Source organism: Sinocyclocheilus grahami, unplaced genomic scaffold, assembly GCF_001515645.1.
Source record: "Sinocyclocheilus grahami isolate Dianchi unplaced genomic scaffold, SAMN03320097.WGS_v1.1 scaffold140.1, whole genome shotgun sequence".
In the NCBI taxonomy this organism is placed as follows: Eukaryota; Metazoa; Chordata; class Actinopteri; order Cypriniformes; family Cyprinidae; genus Sinocyclocheilus; species Sinocyclocheilus grahami.
The window spans coordinates 1,124,164-1,146,931 of NW_015505319.1; the positions used below are offsets into that span (position 1 = coordinate 1,124,164).

The following is a 22,768-nucleotide window of genomic DNA, read 5'->3' on the forward strand; positions in this document are numbered from 1 at the left end:
AGATAGATAGATAGATAGACAGATGATAGATAGATGATAGATAGACAGATGATAGATAGATAGATAGACAGATGGTAGACTAGATCGAGACAGGTAGACTAGATCGAGACAGACAGACAGACAGACAGACAGACAGACAGACAGACAGACAGACAGATACATAGATAGATAGACAGATGATAGATCGATCGATAGACAGATGATAGATATAGACAGATGATAGATAGATAGACAGATAGACAGATAGATAGACAGATGATAGATAGATAGAACAGACAGACAGACAGACAGACAGACAGACAGACAGACAGACAGACAGACAGACAGACAGACAGATAGATAGATAGATAGATAGATAGATAGATAGATAGATAGATAGATAGATAGATAGATAGATAGATAGATAGATAGAGACAGGTAGACATAGATAGAGACAGGTAGACATAGATAGACAGACAGACAGATAGATAGAGACAGGTAGACTAGATAGAGACAGGTAAACAGACAGACAGGCAGACAGACAGGCAGACAGACAGACAGACAGATAGATAGCTAGATAGATAGAGACAGGTAGACTGACAGACAGACAGACGGACAGACAGACAGACGGACAGACAGACAGACGGACAGACAGACAGACGGACAGACAGACAGACGGACAGACAGACAGACGGACAGACAGACAGACGGACAGACAGACAGACGGACAGACAGACAGACGGACAGACAGACAGACGGACAGACAGACAGACGGACAGACAGACAGACGGACAGACAGACAGACGGACAGACAGACAGACGGACAGACAGACAGACGGACAGACAGACAGACAGATAGATAGAGACAGGTAAACAGACAGACAGGCAGACAGACAGACAGACAGACAGACAGATAGACAGGTAGACAGATAGATAGAGACAGGTAGACTGACAGACAGACAGACAGACAGATAGATAGCTAGATAGATAGAGACAGACAGGTAGACGGACAGATGGACAGACAGATGGACAGACAGACAGACAGACAGACAGATAGACAGATAGACAGATAGATAGAGACAGGTAGACTGACAGACAGACAGACAGACAGATAGATAGCTAGATAGATAGAGACAGACAGGTAGACGGACAGATGGACAGACAGATGGACAGACAGATGGACAGACAGACAGACAGACAGACAGACAGATCAAACAGCTAAATCCATCATGAAATCGCTGGTTCTGTAATGTGAGTAAGGCACAGGCACAGCATTCAAATGCTGGCCAGGTTTGTTGCGGCTCAGCAGGTTGTGATGCTCGTGGACTGTTGTGTCATCTTCCTGTTCTCCGCCCAAACATGAGATAAGCAGCAGTGACAGGGATACGATCCTCATCTAATCTCATTTTCCTGCTAAGTGGATCAGTGTTTAAAAGAAGCCGAGGGAATGCAGACCTGCCAATATGTGAAGCGGGGACACGACTCAGACTCAAGAGTGACTGACTGCATGAGAACGGATGCCAATAATGCCGCTTAAAAACACTTTCCATCTGACTATTATGGAGAGAGTGTTATTATATATGTCCATTTACAGTTTTAGCTCTTTTTATTCCAGTGTCTCACATAAACTCTGAAGTCAGACTGACAGACTGATGCAGTACATGTCAGCTGAGGTCACGTAATATCTGTTTCCATAGCAACATGCAGCCACCAACAGAATTACAGAAAGCGCAAATAGTCGGTTCTCAGGAAGCAGTTTTATCACCTGCTGAACCTGCAAAATGAGAATAAATGGAGCTAAAAAATAGTTTTTCATTGACGCCAAAAGTGGGTTGAATGTTTACAACTGTGCAAATTGTAGAGGATTTTATCCTTCAGAGGATAAAAATCATTCCCAAGCACTGCTGCTGATGATTTTACCTCGGTGAGCGGTTTGGGAAGTCTCTCCAGAGCGAACTCAAAGTGGCAGAGCTCACAGTGGCTGGTACCGGAGGCCGTGAGCCAGCGCTCCAGACAAACACGGTGCACCATCGCCAGAGAGCCGGCACACTCACAGGGAGATAACAGATCACCCGCGCCGCTGCCTTCGTGACAGATACGACAGAACGGCTCGTCAGCGTTCAGACTGAAAACAGAGACCCGGATATCAACCATCAATTCTGCAGATACAGAGAACAATAGCTAAGATCACACAAGATTCCAGGATACTAAATTAAATATTTATGAGCCAAAAAGCTTTTTACAGTAATAGTTCACATAAAAATGAAAACGTATTCGCCCGCAGGCCACCCAAGATTAGTTTCTTTCTTTGTCAGAACAGATTTGTAGAAATTTTGCATTACATCCTCTGCAGTGAATGGGTGCCGTCAGAATGAGAGTCCAAACAGTTGATATAAACATCACAATAATCCACAACACTCCAGTGCATCGATTAACATCTTGTGAAGTGAAAAGCTGGGTGTTTTTAATAAACAAATCCATCATCCATCATTTTGTTTTAACTGGCCAAAAAATAAATCATTCATAATAAAACATCAGTGAAATCAGAGACGGCACCCATTCACTGCAGAGGATCCACTGGTGAGCAAGTGATATAATGATACATTTCTACAAATCCGTTCTGATGAAGAAACAAACTCATTTACATGGATTGAGGGTGAGCACACTTTGAGCAAATTCATTTTGGGTGAAAATTCAGCTTTGAATCACAGGAATAAATTACATTTTAATAAAATATAATGAAATGTTATTTTAAATTGTAACATTTACTGTTTTTACTGTGTTTTTGATCGAATAAAAATTCAGCCTTGGTGAGCATAAAAGACTTTTCAAAAACATTAAAAAGTTGAAATTTTCTGTTTGCTTTTTGTACAGTTTCAATAGTTCATTTTATTATGAAAATGTACTGTAACTTTCACAACTCACAACTTCATCCACAACGCAATATCAAGCAGCAAAAATGTCAAATTTCTGACGTCAAATGTATAAATACGTACACGGGACCGCTCACAATTACATGTTACCAATGTCTAATGGGACATCAGATTCTTTGTGCCAATTGGCTGAATGACTTCCTCAAATCTTGCCCTAGAGGGCCAATGCCCTGCAGACTTTACCTTCAACCCTAATCAAACACACCTGAGCAAGTTCATCAAGGTCTTCAGGATCCCTAGAAAATCACAGGTAAGTGAGTTTGATCAGGGTTTGAGTTAAACTCAGCAGGGCAGTGGTCCTCCAGGAACCCTGATTTTGACCCACCTGATGCCGCCGTGTACAGGGATCACAGAAGAAACATAAGTGCTACTGTGAATGGCCTCCTGTACAGGATCCGTGGAGGTCTCAGCATCCGGTTTCACCAGAACCACAGAATCCGGACCAGCACTGGGTCCAGCTGATGACTCCTCACAGAGCATGACTGCTATACATGAGGCTGTTCATACCTGAAAGTGCAAGCTGAGTGTCATGAATCCGGTCCATGAACTTCCGTCTGCTTACCATCAGAGGTCACCCTTTCCATTACATTGACTCTCGCACTACACCTACTGTTGCTTATCATCCCGGACTACATATCCCATCATTCATTGCACTGATTGCACTTAGCACTGATCGCACACAGCTGTTTCACATCACTCACTCACTATATAGCACTCACTCAAACTACCATTCACTGCCGAGTATTGCTTAGCCTGTTAGTTTTCCTAGTTCCTTCCCGTGTTTCCTTGCCTTGTCGGTTTCCTCGGTTCTGATCTTTGCCTGTCTCCCTGGATTTATCCCTCTAGTCTCGCCCGTGTGATTCTGTCTGCCGATCGTCGACCTACGCTAGCCCTAGGACTATTCTTGTGTTTTGCCCGCTATCTACCTGTTTGCCATTGTTTGACCCTGCCTGTTATGACCACGTCTCTGTCTTCTGTTCAGAATAAAGCTTGCACATGGATCCACACGCCTCACGTCTTGTCAGCCCCATAACACTGAGAGACACAGAGAGATGAGGGACATGTGATAAAATTAATGAAGAGACACTGACAGAACAATAGAGACAGGAGCCCGAGTTTAAGTACATTAGCTTTGTGTGAGGAACAGACTGAAACAGCTGCTTATTTACATGATTATGATTTACTCAATTTTATGTAAAGAACTGCATTTAATATGAACACGAATGAGCATGTGATTTGTTACCTCCTATTTTTATGAATAATTGATTTCAGTGAATAATGACTGAGATGTGTATACGTATATATATATATATATATATATACTGCATATAGTGGACTGTAAGTTTTTTTAACGTTTGTGAATGTTTTTTTTCAGTTAAAATACAGCAAAATCGGTAATTAGCTCCAAAAGTTGTTTCTGAAAGACGCCTTGCCTCTCTGAAATTCTCACTGTCTGCTTGTGTCAGACAGCAAAAGTTCAAAATTTCAGTTGCATGATGGAGCATCACTTTTGCAGACCATTGCTTTTCTCCTCTACATCCTTATGATGAACCATCAATGGAGTCACAACGTTCTCTGAAGCAACATCAACTCTACAGGCATACAACATTTGACCAAACATACACCTCCTAAAACAACTGTAAAATCAGCATTCAGTGACTTAGCAATTAGAAAATCAATGACAGTTTTTAGAAAGTCAGGAACTTACCATCAGACAGACCATGTTCTCCATCCAAACTTTCCATAACACAGGCTCTGGAAGCTTAAAGACACGAAGACCTTCTCTCTCTCTCTCTCTCTCTCTCAATTTAAGAGTGCTCTCTCTCTCTCTCTCTCTCTCTCTACGGTCAGAATTACATTGAGCCCAAGGTCGTTGGTGAGAATAGTTGAGGATTAGCTGGAAGGCAAGGAAAGCACAGGCACAGAGCCGACAAAGGGAAATCCCTCTCACATCACCGTTGGATACACTCCAGGCACCTCCTCATTCAAGCTTTCTTAATCCAGTCAGTCGTCACCTGTGGCTTTTCATTTTCCTGATATGCTAATCGAAGAGGGTCTAAGCTTTGACTGTAAACTGTTGCAGACATAACAACAACAACAACAACAAATGGTGAAAGTGTTGGCCTCATAATGGATGGACCAGGTCTAATTTTAGCCCGCTGGTCTAAAAGCAGCCTGATCTCCAGCTAAATACCTTATTATCTTGTTTGCAGACTGATGTCTATAATGGTGCAACTATAATTCACTCTAACCCATTGCTACATTTGAGTAGGTCATTTTTATTGTGTTGTCAATTTAGAGCTCAAATGGTCTGGTGGAGCGTCAGTGTTGGTACAGTATAATCATACTTGGACATCTTTCACTCTTTATAAAATAGGGTTACAATTTATAGATGCTTTTATCCAAACTTTTATTCCATTCAAGATATAATCTTATCAGTTTTTGCATTCACTGGGAAGTAAACTCATGATCTTGTTGCTAGTATCGTGTACTCTACTGTTTGAGAAACAAGAATGCTGTTAAAATGGTTAATTAATAAATAAATGCACCTACTTATTTAATTCTCTTTGTCCCAGGCCAATAAATAAATGTGCAGATTATTATATATGGCATTTATATTAACAATAGACATATGTCAGAACTGTCAGGACAATTTTTAAATTCAATAAGCAACTTTGTCATTAAAGATTTTTTTTTTAATTAATCATATTATGAATATTATATAAAAATATAATATATATACGGTATAAACATTTTAAAAGAACTATTTAGACATTTACATTAGTGATACAGCTATCAGGATGATTTTTAAAATAAAAGTAAGTAATTTTGCAACTTTGTCATTTGAAACTATTTTAAAAGATAATCATCACACAATATTTCACAACATTTTAAAGAATTTTTTTTAGACATATGATATTTATATTATTGATACACCGGTCAGGATTATTTTAAAGATACAGTTAATTTAAAAATGGAAAATTATTTAAAAATGTCAATGTATACAAGTTTATACAACAGTTCTTTCTGGTTCTCAAATCTGATTGGCTGAGAGGTCTTTCCAAGCATGAGATATTCACACAATATCACCACGGGATCCGTTTCACCGTTAAAGTATATATATAAAAAAAAAATGTTAATCACATAATATATTTATCTTCAGTATTAATCTTTTAAATATTACATAATAATAATCTTTATATATTGCATATACATACTTCTATTTATTTATAAAGGCTACATTGCTATTTGCACTTCTGGTGAGATCACTGATATATTATAGATCAGTGGGTGAGATGCTAACTGCATTTCATTGGCCCTGTACTTGTACTCTGCACAATGACAATAAAGTTGAATCTAATTTAATCTAGTCTAACTGGATTTTAGTAAACATTAAAACACCTATTATGATTGTGATTACACATACATTGTATGATTTTTAATCCATACCATTTTACTAAAGCAATAAGCCAAGAGTGTTTGTAGGGGCCTGTTTATTTGCCATACTTGAACACAACTCGTCATCAAATCACATGACTATTTCCCCCGTCTGGTGGTCAGATTATCTGATTACAAATGTCGCCTAAAGCCAGTAGGAGCAGACAAAACACAAGCATAATGGACGAAATAGCAGATCTTTGAACACGTGAGAAACTCAGCTGCAACAATCACGGGAGATTAGACAGCACAGGGTTAAAACATTCATTTTCATGACTTGATCTCTCTTCGTAGCGCAGATCTAGCTTAGATGAAAGTGCAGAAGGGGAAACACTTAGACAAGTAGTCATATGAGGGACTTTCACTCTCATTGAGCCTCGCCCCATAAATCTACCTCTTTCTTTCCTCCCTCTGTCTGCTCGCTTCTCATTCTGTGCTATTGGCGCTAATCCTGTCTGCTATTCATGGCCAAGCTGCTCGCTAGAATGGCCGGTGGGGACAGACATCAGTGTGGATTCCTTCATGAACCACGTGAAGGGGTGAATAATTCCTTTGACACCTCTTTAGACGCTTGCAGGAGAAAGCCAGGCACCAGGGATTATCGGAGGAATAAAACAAGCTCTGGTGAAAGAAACTTCCTCTTTAATGTTGTGGGATGCAGTGACCTGTGACCGGCAGCGGTGCTATTTACATTCACTCTCCGTCTGGTAGTGTGAAAGGACAGCCTCTTTTTTTTTTTACTTCTAATTTGATAAAATAGGAAACAATAAGGAAAGGATTGAAAAAGACAGCAAGACAGATTTGAACTCATACCATCCGCATGAGCACCAAGGCCCAATGTGCTGCTAAGCCAAGGCTCCAACATGACATGCAGTTTCAAAATTTTCTCTGCGCAAAATCGAATTTTCCTTTAATAGAATTAAATAAGTAAACATGAAACATATTTTGGGTGTAACAGGATATCAAATGAGAAAAAATAAGGCAAGGACTAGATTTTGTCATTGGGAATTTATTGGAAAAAGAAAAGTTTCATAATGAGAAGAGTCTTTTTAACTTTTATCTATCTATCTATCTATCTATCTGTCACGTGACTGCTGCTGTGTAGGAGCGTGGAGCAAAGGAGTGAGGAGACGTAGGAGAATTTTACTAATTTTAATAATCAAAAGGAAACAGAAAAACACACGTAGCAAGGTTGACACGATCAAGTCCAGACCAGGGAGAACAAAACAGGCTAGAACTCAAATAGGGCAGATAACGAGGGGATGTCAGCTGATGAGGAAAACTAAAATGACAAAGAACACCATGGAACAAATTGGAAACAATTAGTACAGGAACGGGAAGGACCAAATTAGGGCATGTAAACACAGAGAAAACAAAACAAAAACAGACCATAAATGTGACATTACTCGCCTCTCCCGGAAGGCGCGTCCCGCGCCGTAACAATATCACCGGGGAGGGGGGTGGGCGCCTCAGGGCAGAGACAAGGAAGGCCTCCAGGGTGGATCAGGCAGTCCAGGTTGCCATGGCGGATCAAGGGACTCAGGAGGCCATGGCAGTGCAGGCAGTTCAGGTTGCCATGACAGAACAGCCTCTGAGGCCGCGGCCCCAGCCCCCGCCCCGGCCTCTACGGAGGGCTCAACTGGGGGACTGGAGCCCTCACTGGAGCGAGCTCTGGGGCTGGGGTGAGGGCTGTGAACAGTCGTTTTCTCCTCATCCTCCTCTCTTGGTTACGGGTGAATTGGGCTGCCGGTGGGCTTGACTGAGGAACGGCCGGCGGACTTGAGAATGCCATGGCCGACGGGCTGGTTCTGGCTCAGGGCCGGACGCTCTCCAGACACTGGAGGATCCCTTTCCTCCAGCTGAGTCCTTTGGTGTCTGGGAGGTCCACGGGGCTAGAACTCAAATAGGGCAGATAACAAGGGGAAGACAGCTGATGAGGATAACTAAATGACAAGGAACACCATGGAACAAATTGGAACTAATTAGGACAGGAACGGGAAGGATCTGGAGCCCTCCCTGGGCTCAACTGGGGATCTGGAGCCTTCCCTGGGCTCAACTGGGGGACTGGAGCCCTCACTGGGCTAATCTCGGGGACTGGAGCCCTCACTGGAGCGAGCTCTGGGGCTGGGGTGAGGGCTGTGAACAGTCGTTTTCTCCTCATCCTCCTCCCTTGGTTACGGGTGAATTGGGCTGCCGGTGGGCTTGACTGAGGAACGGCCGGCGGACTTGAGAATGCCATGGCCGATGGGCTGGTTCTGGCTCAGGGCCGGACGCTCTCCAGACACTGGAGGATCCCTTTCCTCCAGCTGAGTCCTTTGGTGTCTGGGAGGTCCACGGGGCTAGAACTCAAATAGGGCAGATAACAAGGGGAAGACAGCTGATGAGGATAACTAAATGACAAGGAACACCATGGAACAAATTGGAACTAATTAGGACAGGAACGGGAAGGACCAAATAAGGGCATGGAAACACAGAGAAAACAAAACAAAAACAGACCATAAACGTGACACTGTCTGTCTGTCTATCTATCTATCTATCATACATCTTGTTTCACTAATTTTTATTTGATATTTTAACAAACATTTTGACAAAAAATACTTAAAATAGGATTTTTTGCAGTCCAAAGGAAAGAGGTGGACACCGAGTTCTCGCTTTTTGATGATAGTTTATGAAGACATTTTTCGTTCTTTAGAATCACATGCAACAAAAATGTGCACAAAATGAGCAGGAATGTGCAAGAAAATAAAAAAGGGGTCAAATATTTCATATTGACTTTGACTAAAATATTTGTTGATCTATAATTATTTTCTTGGTTCCCATTACAATTCTAGAAGGTGCAACGGACCAATAAAGTTCCCTAACACTATCAAGGATCTTAGAACCAAAATAGTCATAATCTAGCAAAACAAATGAACCAGACACAAGTAAAATTTGTAGCACAGAACAGTATTCGTATCCGTATTCAAAGATATCAGATTATTAAAACTTTATAAAATCACTGATTGTTAAAAGATTAATAGCTGGAAGCTACTTATTAAAATTCAGAGAATGTATCTTGACCATTATCATGTTTTCTAGGCATAAACCTGATCCATGTATCATGTTATTTCTTTTCAGACATATTTTATGTAACAAAACATCTACCAAACACTACATGCAAATAATCCAGTATTAATTGCATATTAAATGAGCTGGTTACACATGTGCCTGTGTGATAAAGGTTCAGACATTGTTGACAGCTCATCAACGATCAATAGAAGCGCTCTAAGCGCAGCCTTCCTGGAAACACAACATGCACAAGTAACACACACACACACACACACACACACACTGCTATAGAGAGCTGAGTCCTGGATCCATGTCTGATAGCTAGGGGCACACACAGCAAGTGCTACTGATAAAGCCATTAGTCATGGTGAGTACGTCAACATCACCGACCCTATGAGCCAGTAGGATAAACGCACTGTGTTCAGAGGAGAACAATGGCATATATCAGCCTCAACAATTTACTACAACCTCAAAATATGCCTTTAAAATACTGGTTTAAGGCAGAATACCAAAGTGAATAAGGTATTTAAAAAAAAAAAAGTAACTAATAATTGTCACCATACTTTCCAGGATGATTGATTACATTATGAATTGCAAAATTTGTATTACATGTTTTCTAGAATGTTGTTTAAATATGCATATTATGCATTATTTATTTAATTTTTTTAACATATTAGTTAAAGGTTTTGGATGATTTTATCACTCCAGTCAACTGTACAGGAAATAGTTGAATACAGTCTCATTTTGAGAAAATGGCCTTTTAAAGATATTGGTATTGTAAAGTTAAAGTTAAAAATTAGGTATTTTAATTTAAGTGTATTTTGGATGTTTTCTTTCCACTAGTCTGAAACAAAACTTTATACAAGGTCAAATAACCCAAAATCTCAAAACCGACCAGTGCATGCAAAAAATGCTTTTGAGCCATAAAGATGTCAATAACTTGCGATATCATTGTAAAAATGTCAAAGTACCTGTTATTCCCACTCATCACAAGTGAACAGCACAATGACCATCGCTGTGCAACTTGGACTGATGTAGTTTTGTCATGTTGCATCACCAACACGCACTGTTAAATACTCTCAATATTCCATGAAACCAAATGCATTTGGATTGAATTTGCCTTTGGTTATTCATAAAAGATGCCAGGCTCTTATTTCTCTGATAGAGCTATCTGTCAGCATGAAGGGCAACACAAGGAATTAAAGACTATCTTGAATCTGCCATAGGTGCAGGCAAAAAGAAACGTGGTCAAAAAAAATGTACAGTAGAAGTTAATTTCAAGTTATACTACTCAGTATATTCTCAATATATTATTGTCAAGCACATAGCACTATGTGAAACATACACCAATGAAACCTAGTGAGCTATGTAAGCAGCAGTGTTAAGGCTGTTCCAAAACATGGATGAAGGCTTCTAAGATACTGTACCTTTTTTCTTTTCTAAGGCAGCATGACATGTATTCTTCTCCGAGAAGGCAATCTTGCTGGGCTGAAAAAAAACTTGAGATGGTGAAAATGATGATTAGCACATTTTACTATTTTAAGCTGTGTGTGTGATGCTAACGCCGAACTTTGTTGAACTCAATTGTGAGTTTTCTCTTGCTTTGTAATGCTATTCCTGCAACATATGAAGATGCTGGCTATAGAGCGCTCCAAATCATTCAAACTGCTACTTAGTGAGCTGCCTTACCGTCTACATAGCTGGCTTTTCCGTTTTGAACCAGAGCCCAATGGTTACCTCCTTTTCTTTTTCTTAAGTCCACTCGTGTCAGACCTTTTAAGGGCTCTTATAATCACCAGGGGCCAGTTAGCAGATAGCATGACGATAACTGCTATCACATCTATTTTAGCTTTACATTCAAAATAGCTCCTATCACTTTTGTAAACATCCAGTATCATCAGTATCAGGACATTTTACTTCCACTATATACCTTATCCTATACTGGTAAAAAAAGAAGAAAAAAAAACACATTTGATACACTACCATTCAGAAGTTTGGGGTCAGTAAGTTTTTTTTTTTTTTTGCAGAAATATATACTTTCACTCAGTAAGGATGCATTAAATTGATTAAAAGTGACAGTAAAGACATTTATAATGTTACAAAATAATGTTTCTATTTAAAAAATAAAAAAGTTATTCTATTCCAAAATGGTTCACGGTTTCCACAAAAAATATAAAAATAAAAATAAAATCAATAAAAAATGTGCACTTTTAATTTAACCATTCAGCAGATCCAAAGCGGTTTACAAATGAGGCACAAGCAATTTCTCATAAGAGCCAACAATATTCATAGTACACAATGCCAAGTTTAAAGTTTAAGATAGATTAGTATACCAACTAGATTAGCACATGGACATATCCACTATCTGTGGCGTATTTTTAAAAGTGTGGAACCCATCCTATCATGTATGGCGGCAATCTGAAAAGAGCGTAATCTGCCGACGCTATCAAGAGAAGGACGAGTGCTGTCTCTCCAGCGGTTTGTAAATGGACTCTAAAGACAAGCGACAGCACCATGTGACCAAAGTGAAGTGGACAGCACAGTCCTTATCGCTGAAGGAGAAAGGGATGGCTGGGAGCAGTGATGGCACCATCGCTCTCTGGCCAGAGCTGTAACATGAAAACGGTCGTCCTTTCTGGCAACAGAGCTAAAGTGGATCTATTTCAGGTGCTGTACTTCAGGAGGCCGGTGCGTAGAGACATGACAGAATGGACGCTGCTCAAGCGGCTGCTGGACGCCGTGCACCAGCACTCCACCATGATCGGACGCCTCTGGCTCACGGTCATGGTGATTTTCCGCCTGCTCATCGTGGCCGTGGCCACTGAGGACGTTTACACGGATGAGCAGGAGATGTTTGTATGCAACACCCTTCAACCGGGATGTCCCAATGTCTGCTACGATGCCTTCGCCCCAATCTCGCAGCCTCGATTCTGGGTCTTCCAGATCATCACCGTGTCTACGCCTTCGCTTTGCTTCATCATCTACACCTGGCACAACTTGTCCAAGCAGCCAGAAGGCGAGCAGTCGAGGGAAGCGTACGATCGCAGTTGCGACTCGGACAGTTGCTCCATCAAGTCGCACAAACATCTCGGACACAGTCTTGCTGACGTCCTCGAGCGCATCGCCAACCAAAGCACCCCAGCGTTGCAGGAAACCAGGGCTCCTTCCAAAAGCTCCTCAGGCGTCCTTTCCAAGTACTACGTCTTCCACGTGTGCTTTCGTGCCGTTTTGGAGGTCGGTTTCGTGGTGGCTCAATGGCTCCTCTTCGGTTTCCACGTTCCTGCTCACTTTGTGTGCACGGCTACACCTTGCATGCAGAAGGTCGACTGCTACATCTCACGTCCCACCGAGAAAACCATCTTCCTGATCTTCATGTTTTGCGTAGGCATCTTCTGCATCTTCCTCAACTTCCTAGAGCTCAATCATCTGGGCTGGAAGATGATCAAGAAGTCGGTGCTCATCAAGGACGGCTCCTGGAGGGGATACGGTGCTATAAACCAAGACTCGCAGTCGATAGCCTCGCTAACTTTCAGAGACGTGACCAGCACTACTTCTCTACCTACCCTAGATCTAGTCGTGGACCACCAACCTGACTGGAACTGCGCTGGGAACTGCTCAACGAAGAAAGACAAGGACACCTGCAAAGGAACACAATCGCTCAAGGGTAAATCGCAACCAAACAAAGGAAGAAAATCAAAGCAAAGGAGCACTGAGGTTTGGATATAAACTCAATTATGGACCATTCAAAGAGTCTTAAATTTGATTTCAATGCTATTTTGTTAGTAGGCTTTTGAAGGCAGCTGCTACTCGCTTGTTTGGATGAGCTTAAGAAATAAAATGTACTATCAGTCATGACATGTAATCAATATTTCCACGTTGTTTATTTATGCAATATACAGTGTGTAATAATATATTCATTTACAACATCTATAAACCACTTTGTGTATAAATTATGCCAGAGAGCAAAAAGAAAACAATTCACAGCCTTTCCTTTCTCTCAGTGATGTAGTGATGAACATTCGAGTAGAAGTTTTGTAAGAACACTAAAACTGGTATAGGAGTTAGTAATAGTGTTTGGAAGTAAAGAGCTATTCTATATCTAAAGTCTGAGATCGAGATTATTGGGGTGCCTCATCTTTTGAGTTGAGCAGTTTCTTGTTTTCACAATTAACTCTACAAAATAGTCAGGTCGGGGTTTCTTTTTTTTGTGTTTTTTTTTGCAGGGTAATAGCTATACTGTTTTTGAGAATCAGATCACTAATTTTACTACATCATCTATAATCTCTTTTTAATTTTGAACGTAAAGCTGCCGTGTGTAATTTTATATGTTAAAATGCTTTCCCATATTCCAGTATTTTGTGCAGAGAACATTAGACACTATAACGTTCAAAGGTTTGGGGTTTTAAATGTTTTTGAAAGAATCTCTTATATTCTCCAAGCCTGCATTATTTTGATCAGAAATACAGTAAAAACTGTATGTTTTATAGTATTTAAAAATTGTAAAATGTTATTACAATTTAAAATAACTTTTATATATGAATATATTTTAAAATGTAATTTATTCCCGTGATCAAAGTTGAATTTTCAGCATCATTACTCCAGTCTTCAGTGTCACATGATCCTTCAGAAATCTGTCTAATACTACGATTTCTTGATCAAGAAACATTTCTCATTATTATCAATACTGAAACCTGCTGTGCTGCTTCATATTTTTGTTGAAACTGTGATAATGCTTTTTAATTCTTTGATTAACACAAGGTTCAAAAGAACAGCAACTATAAAAAAACTGAAATCTTTTGTAACATTATAAACATCTTTACTGTCACTTCTAATGAATTTAATTCATTAACAAAAATAAATAAACTTGCCTTAATTTGTCTCTGCATAATAAAACTACATTTCTTTTTTTTTTTAAAAGATTACTGACCCCAAACTTTTGAACGGTGGTGCAAGTAGGTTGACTTCCTGAGGATTTTAAACAATGTTGTACTTTTAAAACAGTGCTGAGTTTGGTTGAGTGGTCTGAAAAATGAACTTTTGGCTCAATCAGTGGCAAGGGTTTGGGACAAAACCACGTTTTTTTTTCTTCCAAACAATGGAAGTTGGAGTGTTAGGTAAACGTTTCTAAAAAAAAAAAATAGGGCTGGGTAAAAAAGCATTTACTAATACAATATATATAGTGATTTTTAGAATTCCAAGATTGATCATTTTACTCCGTGCCAATGTTTCCTGCACTTATTTTCAGCAACTGTGGATTCCCTGCTGCTAAATCTACAGCAAAACAAGTTGAATAGTTGATAGTTTGAACTGCATGGCTTGGACCTGTTGGGAAGTTGGAAGCTTCCCTATATAATCTATATAAGCTGAGAGTTGAATTTCTTTCACCACTGACATTTCCTTCTAAAAATGCAAAAATATAGCACATTTGGCAACTCAGTTTGGTGCTGTTAGGGGCACAGAAGTTTTAGGCATCATTTGTCAAAACAGCTTTTTCCTTTTTGCTCTCGGACTGCTTAATTTGGCCAGAAAAAAAATACAACAGGGAATGACAAGTCAAAAAGATTTGTGATGGTTGATGGCAGTATCTGGCCAATACAGATACAACTGACAAAACAGTCATTCAAAGTTCAATTTCATGCACACGAAACCTACGGCTCAGAATAACAAAAATAACGTTCGACATACCTGGAATGCTATCTCTTTTTGGGAGATAAACACACAGGCAAATTTTGTCAGTTCAAACAAAATTGGTCCAAATTTGAAAGATGTCCATTGCCGCTGATAAGCACAGGACCGTTCGACTAGAGAATGTTTCATTAACATCTGCAAATTTAAAATGTCATTCAGAGGATGACATCGGTCAAACAAACATCATAGGCGAGCAAAAAGGTCTTGTTACATACAGTACGAAGTTGTGAACCATATCAATATATATATAAATGTATATACTTTTTAGCACTCCATAAGATAAGACTGATCAAATTTTGTATTTCTCGGCATGGCAGAAAGAGATACAGTAGAAAGTGCAATTTCCTAAAACCAAAAAAACACAAAAATAAAATGTGCACATCAATGGGTGTGTTATTCTAAAGCTTTAGTGCAATACAGCCACCGTTCAAAAAAAAAGCACTTGAAGGAGCGAGAGAGCGAAACCCATTAAAAAACACCCGTGATACTTACTATGATACCTAAGATCACAATAAGTCTGTAAACGGAGACGGACAGAGAAAGAGGACATTCATAAGAGTAGCAGTCAAGAGAGTCACAGTTTATAGAAAAATTGTGTTTCAAAAAACACATAAGACCACCGCAGGCAGGTAAACCCCATATCAGAGCAAAAAGAAAACATACGGAGACAGCGAAAATACAAATCCACCCCATTGGATGCATCACATTTTCAAATGAACAAGGTAAATGCTGCGATGAAGCTGAAATAAATTTACACTGCAAAAAAAATCATTTTCTTAATCAGTATTTTGACGTTTTTCCAATAAAAATATCTAAATATTTTTCATAAGAAACTAAATTGTAGGACATTTGTAAAATAAGACTTGCTCTATGTATCTTAAATTGGCAAATTGTTTTTTTCCCCCTTGTGATTTATGCATAAAATGAGAAAAACTAAAATATAAAACAGTATTATCTTTTAAAGTAAATTGTCAGTATTTTGTCATATTTAGATTAAAAAAAAAATATTGAAACACCTTTAAATCAAAAATTTATTTTACTTGAGAAACAAAATTGTGTAAGATAAGACTTGTTTTGAGTTTTCTTAAACCGACGAATTGTTTTTTAATTAAATTATAAATCTGTAAAATATAACAAATATAAATAATAAATATAAAAAATGTAATGTTTATGCACAAAACAAGGAAAATGAAAATATGTTGTTTTATCTTAAATCAAAATAATTATACATATATATAGTTGTTTTTAATTTTTCTTACACAAATTGTTTTTTATCTTGAAGTATAAATCTAAAAAAAATTTAAAAATGTATCTTTTAAAAATACATGTATCTTGTTTGAAAGATATTTAGATATTTTACCGAAGAACAAAGCTAAAACACTTTTTTGCAGTTTAAAAATCTAGATGTTGCACCATGAGGCCTGGAAAACGTAATAAGATAAATAAATACTGACATGTAAAAGCTTCAAAATTGTGGTCAAACGCAAGGCTTTCATTGGTGAGAATGCAGCAGAGGATGTTGGGTGAGCGGACGGTTCAGACAGTCTGGTATGGCGCGCAGTCAGTGACCCATGGCTGTTGGCCCGGCTCATTGAGGCAGGGGCATGAGGACCTCAACGTAGTTTATGGGGAAAAAGCCCGATTCGCCGTTAATCATGCCTTCGTACCAGTTCTCATCGATCTGATTGGTGAGGATGATGATGTCGCCCTCTTTGAAGCCCAGCTCGCCCTCGTTCTCCGGCTCAAAGTCGTAGAGCGATCGACAGCAGGGCTGGTCCAAGTGTGACTCGCTCTCTGCAAAGAGGAAAATACAACCACCTCACACATTTAAGCATTTGTTAAAGGAATAGTTCACCCATAAATTAAAAATGTCATTATTTACTTACCCATATGCTGCTTTTTTTAATTTTATGATCTTGTCCTACAATGTTCATAGTGACCACGGCTGTCAAACCAGTGTCATTTTAGTATCATTAATATACTATTATACTTTTTGAATCAGATGTATTGTAAAATTGTTTTCATTTTTTGGAATTTTGTTTTGCTTTTTTGGAATTTTGATCATGTTTTTGTGTTTTTTTTTAATAACATTTTTATTATGTTTTAACTTGAGTTAATATACAGTATTATTATAATTGTTTATAATATTTTGAATTAGATTTTATTTTTATATTTGCACGTTTTCATTTTTAAAGTTCAGTAATTTTGTTGTGTGCTTTTGTCATCTTTTGTTTATATATATATATATATATATAGTTTTTATTAAATTTTGGTTTACTTTTACTTCAACTTCAAAAGACAGAAATGTTGAAAAGCTGAAATAAAATAAGTTTAAGTTTGTTTTTGTTTTTTCTTATTTCAGTTAATCTTTCTTTTATTTCAAGTAATGGATTTTTTTATGGTTTTAGTTTTAGTCAAAAAATAAATAAATAAATAAAATTCACCACAAAAGTGAGAAACAGACCTAAATTTATGTTCTTATTACATTTAAGGCTCATTCACATCCAGTATATTCCTCATAAAAATATATCAAGTATAATGCAATTAAAATGCAAAATAAACATAAGGCACAAAAATAATGCAATAGCTTAACTACTTTTTTTTTTCATTTGCAGAGCTTGACATATTCTGGTCACTATGAAATGTTGTTGAAAAAATAATTTTGTTTTCCACAGAAAACGGGTCTGGAATCACTTGAGGTGAGAAAATTGGGTTTAAAACGAAATATTTAACATCTATGTGCTGCATTCAAACATAGCACAGGGTTATTGAGAGTAAAAGTATCAGAAACTCAGTTTGAGAGTTGATGTGTGGGCAGATGAGATAAGTGGGTCCACATGAAATCTGTGACCGCAGATCTCCAACAAAAGCTCTACATATTTCTGCAGAATTCATATAGCCATTATCGCCCAAGTACTACAAATCTCCTGGCCTTTACAGGGCTGGGTCTCACCTACTATCTCACATTCAGTGAGCATCTAGGCATGAAGCTACAGGATGATACTCACGTTTGCTATCACCATTGGGGCTCTCAGGCCATGATAGAGTCATGGGTGCTGTGTGTGTGAACTCATCAACTGAGAGCAAAAACACGTGAGATCAATCATGAGAGACAGACACGTATACACAATTCAGCAAATAAAACACACCGTTGATGAACATGAATACGACCACAAAAAACAACCACGTCATTATGAATTGCAGATGGGAATTGTGAGGTTGTCTGACTTTGATTCTGATTCGTCTACTTACTTTTATCAACCCCTTTATGCTTTTAAATGTTTTACATTTTCCCAATGCTTCTACTATTCAAGTCTGATTCACATGATGCTTCATGTAACTAAATTATAAATACTCCAACTCTTCTTATAAACAAGTAAAAGCAATAAAATATTTCCATGATAAACATTACCACCTACTTTTTCCATTTACAGTGTGGTTGACTTGGTGGATATCTGAAAGGAATATGAATGAATAATGTAAGAAAACATGATGGTGGTGAAATATATGTGCAACACAATAAAATGAAACAAACAACAAAACTCCAAAATGGACTGTCTAACACTGTGTATTGTCCATAATTGCAGAAAATGTCCTTTTTCCACTGGTCAACGGCTGGTAAACCTAGAAAATCAAGATGTTTTCTTGTTGATACCTGTATATAGTTTTTATTAAATTTTGGTTTACTTTTACTTCAACTTCAAAAGACAGAAATGTTGAAAAGCTGAAATAAAATAAGTTTAAGTTTGTTTTTGTTTTTTCTTATTTCAGTTAATCTTTCTTTTATTTCAAGTAATGGATTTTTTTATGGTTTTAGTTTTAGTCAAAAAATAAATAAATAAATAAAATTCACCACAAAAGTGAGAAACAGACCTAAATTTATGTTCTTATTACATTTAAGGCTCATTCACATCCAGTATATTCCTCATAAAAATATATCAAGTATAATGCAATTAAAATGCAAAATAAACATAAGGCACAAAAATAATGCAATAGCTTAACTACTTTTTTTTTTCATTTGCAGAGCTTGACATATTCTGGTCACTATGAAATGTTGTTGAAAAAATAATTTTGTTTTCCACAGAAAACGGGTCTGGAATCACTTGAGGTGAGAAAATTGGGTTTAAAACGAAATATTTAACATCTATGTGCTGCATTCAAACATAGCACAGGGTTATTGAGAGTAAAAGTATCAGAAACTCAGTTTGAGAGTTGATGTGTGGGCAGATGAGATAAGTGGGTCCACATGAAATCTGTGACCGCAGATCTCCAACAAAAGCTCTACATATTTCTGCAGAATTCATATAGCCATTATCGACCAAGTACTACAAATCTCCTGGCCTTTACAGGGCTGGGTATCACCTACTATCTCACATTCAGTGAGCATCTAGGCATGAAGCTACAGGATGATACTCACGTTTGCTATCACCATTGGGGCTCTCAGGCCATGATAGAGTCATGGGTGCTGTGTGTGTGAACTCATCAACTGAGAGCAAAAACACGTGAGATCAATCATGAGAGACAGACACGTATACACAATTCAGCAAATAAAACACACCGTTGATGAACATGAATACGACCACAAAAAACAACCACGTCATTATGAATTGCAGATGGGAATTGTGAGGTTGTCTGACTTTGATTCTGATTCGTCTACTTACTTTTATCAACCCCTTTATGCTTTTAAATGTTTTACATTTTCCCAATGCTTCTACTATTCAAGTCTGATTCACATGATGCTTCATGTAACTAAATTATAAATACTCCAACTCTTCTTATAAACAAGTAAAAGCAATAAAATATTTCCATGATAAACATTACCACCTACTTTTTCCATTTACAGTGTGGTTGACTTGGTGGATATCTGAAAGGAATATGAATGAATAATGTAAGAAAACATGATGGTGGTGAAATATATGTGCAACACAATAAAATGAAACAAACAACAAAACTCCAAAATGGACTGTCTAACACTGTGTATTGTCCATAATTGCAGAAAATGTCCTTTTTCCACTGGTCAACGGCTGGTAAACCTAGAAAATCAAGATGTTTTCTTGTTGATACCTGTGCTTTTGACTGATGAGATGTGGGTAAGTCCATTCTGCTGCGTGTTTTCGACAGTCTCCAAACTGGACACGATCGACTTTGGCTTGAACTCTTTTTTGGGCCGAGTGCTTGCAGTAGATATCCTGCGAGAGCAGAATATATGTGCATAAACTCAAGTGCATATTAGCAAGAAACCTACATTTGTAATTTTGATAACATATCTTCCAATGAAGACATCAACAGTAGTTAAGAAAATACGTGCAAAAATATATTATGAATACTGACTATGGGATGGGATGGTTTCAAGCTGATTTTTCAGCTCCATTTCTTGAATGTGCAGCATGTGCAGTTGAAGATACCTGTTCTGTAGCTTGCTGTTGAGCTCCTTCAGGATCTCCAAGGACTGTTGATGGTAATCCAGCGCTGCCTCAATCAGTGCTGATAACTGACTCACCTGCTCTACCTACAGGAAAATGAAAGACATGACATATTCATGACACGAAGCTGACCCCAGAACAGAAACTTTACTGATACACAAGCGCAATATATATATACTGGTCCCAAAATGTATTATATATATATATATATATACTGTATATACACACACACACACATTTTTTATTATTTTATAATTTCTGATAGTTTTAAAAACAAGTATGCCATAATAATAGCACAAAAACCGTTGCAATTGTCACATATGAAGGTTCAGAGGAACTCTTCATATGAATGACTCAAATTTCTTGCCCTTCTCAGCTCTTTGTTTACTAAATCTACACAGCATGCCCACATTTCCGCGGTGTCTAATGGATTAGCGAACAGGTGTGTCCATGTGTGGGAAGGACTGAAGCATTCAGGTGCGTCAAGCCTGCCGTCAAAGTCAGCCAGCTGAGTCAAAAATGTCGTCGTGATTTTGTGCTTTCAGAAGAAGATCAGGCATGGAAAAGTCATTTAGAGCTATATTTGCTGTCATTGAGACGCTTTGTTGTGTAATATGATAATAAAGCCTATAATAATAATTTATAATGTATTTATCTTCCAGCAATATGTTTTCCTATATGAGTATCAATTGAATACAGTATATCACTGTAGAACATCACAAAACCCCAGTCAAGTGTGTTTCAGACAATGTACTCACGAAACGGAATGCATTCAGCATTCCACCTTATGAATAATAAATTTTTATAATGGATTGTTCAAGTATGCAAATCAATATCATGTCATGGGGAAAAGCTGCTCTCTTAGCCATGAACATTGAGAAATTTACATGTGACAGTAATTACTGCAAGCTGTCTCAGTTCCCACATACTGTATATACACACACACACACATTGTAAACCATTGTAAAAAGAGAAGTGTGTTAAAAGCATAATTTAGGCTATACAAAATGTTCTCATTCATTAGTCATTTTCCTTACTTACATCATTCTCCAAAAAGTTGAACATGCTCCTCTCAGTGAGTTCTTTGGATTCCTCAAACTTCTCCACAGCCTGTTTGATCTCCTCATCAGGAATCTTGCCTTGACGTTTCTTCTTATAGTCAAAGTCTAACCGTCGACCCTCCAGTTTCTTCAGATGATGCTTTCAGGAAATCACATGGCAGGCTTTCATTAAGTAATCAGCCAAGAGGCCACACTTACTGGCCGATGCTGCTAATCTCAAAATGACCAAACACTGAACAATTAATCAGCCTAGCCAATATATCTGTATTTCAAAAACCTTAAACACAAACTGAAAATGGACAAACTGCTTATTGTTAACCCTTAAACTTAATTCTGTAAATGATAGTGTCTGATACTAGGGGGAATCAGCGAAATAAAATGAGCAGTATTTGTTTGGTCAGCATAAGGGGGCTGATGCTCCATGTAGATTTAATCAGATTTTTCTAGGCCAATGATTTGCCTGGAGACTTCATTTTATGTGAGTTTACATCTCTTCGAACCTCATTTCCAAAGGCCTTCAGGTATTTTTAAATGCAAAATCGTATTGCACATTCAATAATTCTTCGTTTAAAATGAAGGGTCAATAAATAATAACTAAACAGGGTCATACCACAATCTCTTTGAGGTCTTTGTCTTGTAGAGTCTGAAGTGGGTCTATGAAGTTCTGTTTCACATTGATATCGAGGGCATCTTTAATATCAGCCATCAGCTTCATGGCTTCACCAATGTCCACCAGCGCATCTCCTAAGAAGATGAGGTAGACATAGTTAATGCTTGACTTTCATATAGAAATAATGAAACATTTAAATGTAGAGAGAGAGAGAATATATATATGTGTGTGTGTGTGTGTGTGTGTGTATCATTATGGAAACTAATATATTAATTTATATATTAATATATTGTATATATTTTATACATTTATGTTTGTATGCAAATAGATAGATAGATAGAAAGACAGATAGATACTCTGTGTGTGTGTGTATGTATATATATATATATACTGTATATATATATATATATATATATACATACACACACACATACATACATACATATATACATACATATAAATGTATTGAATATATATATTATCAGAAGGAAAGGAACATTTTTCATAATTTTCTTTTTTTTTTATTTACATTTTAATGAACCCAATCCAGATTATTTATTAAAGATGAAAGATTATTAAAGATTATGT

At 37.8% G+C, this 22,768-nt stretch overlaps 3 protein-coding genes across 7 annotated transcripts in view; 1 reads left to right on the forward strand and 2 right to left on the reverse strand.

The window, feature by feature from the left end:
• Positions 1-4,697, reverse strand: part of LOC107591295 (E3 ubiquitin-protein ligase MARCH3-like) — a 6,619-nt gene extending 1,922 nt beyond the window's left edge. The window contains exons 1-3 of one of the 4 annotated variants that reach the window (XM_016280410.1): positions 4,621-4,697; positions 3,238-3,419; positions 1,900-2,104 (exon numbers count right to left, since the gene is read on the reverse strand). In XM_016280410.1, coding sequence (XP_016135896.1) covers positions 1,900-2,104; positions 3,238-3,392 — 360 coding nt within the window. In that variant the 5' untranslated portion in view covers positions 3,393-3,419; positions 4,621-4,697. Of the gene's footprint in view, positions 1-1,899; positions 2,139-3,237; positions 3,433-4,345; positions 4,420-4,620 lie in introns of those variants that run through there. The other 3 variants (XM_016280411.1, XM_016280412.1, XM_016280413.1) reach the window with 3 other exon arrangements.
• Positions 4,698-11,677: 6,980 nt separating this feature from the next.
• gjd6 (gap junction protein delta 6) lies at positions 11,678-13,124 on the forward strand. Its single transcript, XM_016280441.1, has one exon. The coding sequence runs from the start codon at positions 11,982-11,984 to the stop codon at positions 13,122-13,124; it is 1,143 nt and encodes a 380-aa protein (XP_016135927.1). The 5' UTR covers positions 11,678-11,981.
• A 3,329-nt stretch (positions 13,125-16,453) lies between these two features.
• The window catches only part of sh3gl3a (SH3-domain GRB2-like 3a), a 45,114-nt gene continuing 38,799 nt past the window's right edge, over positions 16,454-22,768 (reverse strand). Inside the window, exons 5-11 of one of the 2 annotated variants that reach the window (XM_016280415.1) lie at positions 22,181-22,314; positions 21,551-21,709; positions 20,492-20,595; positions 20,151-20,275; positions 19,915-19,950; positions 19,504-19,572; positions 16,454-16,880 (exon numbers count right to left, since the gene is read on the reverse strand). In XM_016280415.1, the coding sequence (XP_016135901.1) occupies positions 16,675-16,880; positions 19,504-19,572; positions 19,915-19,950; positions 20,151-20,275; positions 20,492-20,595; positions 21,551-21,709; positions 22,181-22,314 (833 nt within the window). In that variant the 3' untranslated portion in view covers positions 16,454-16,674. The remainder of the gene's footprint in view (positions 16,881-19,503; positions 19,573-19,914; positions 19,951-20,150; positions 20,276-20,491; positions 20,596-21,550; positions 21,710-22,180; positions 22,315-22,768) is intronic. The other variant, XM_016280416.1, reaches the window with a different exon arrangement.

Excerpts from the sequence above, each read along its gene's own strand:
- gjd6 (XM_016280441.1), top strand. The coding sequence starts at position 11,982 with ATGGCACCATCGCTCTCTGGCCAGAGCTGTAACATGAAAACGGTCGTC.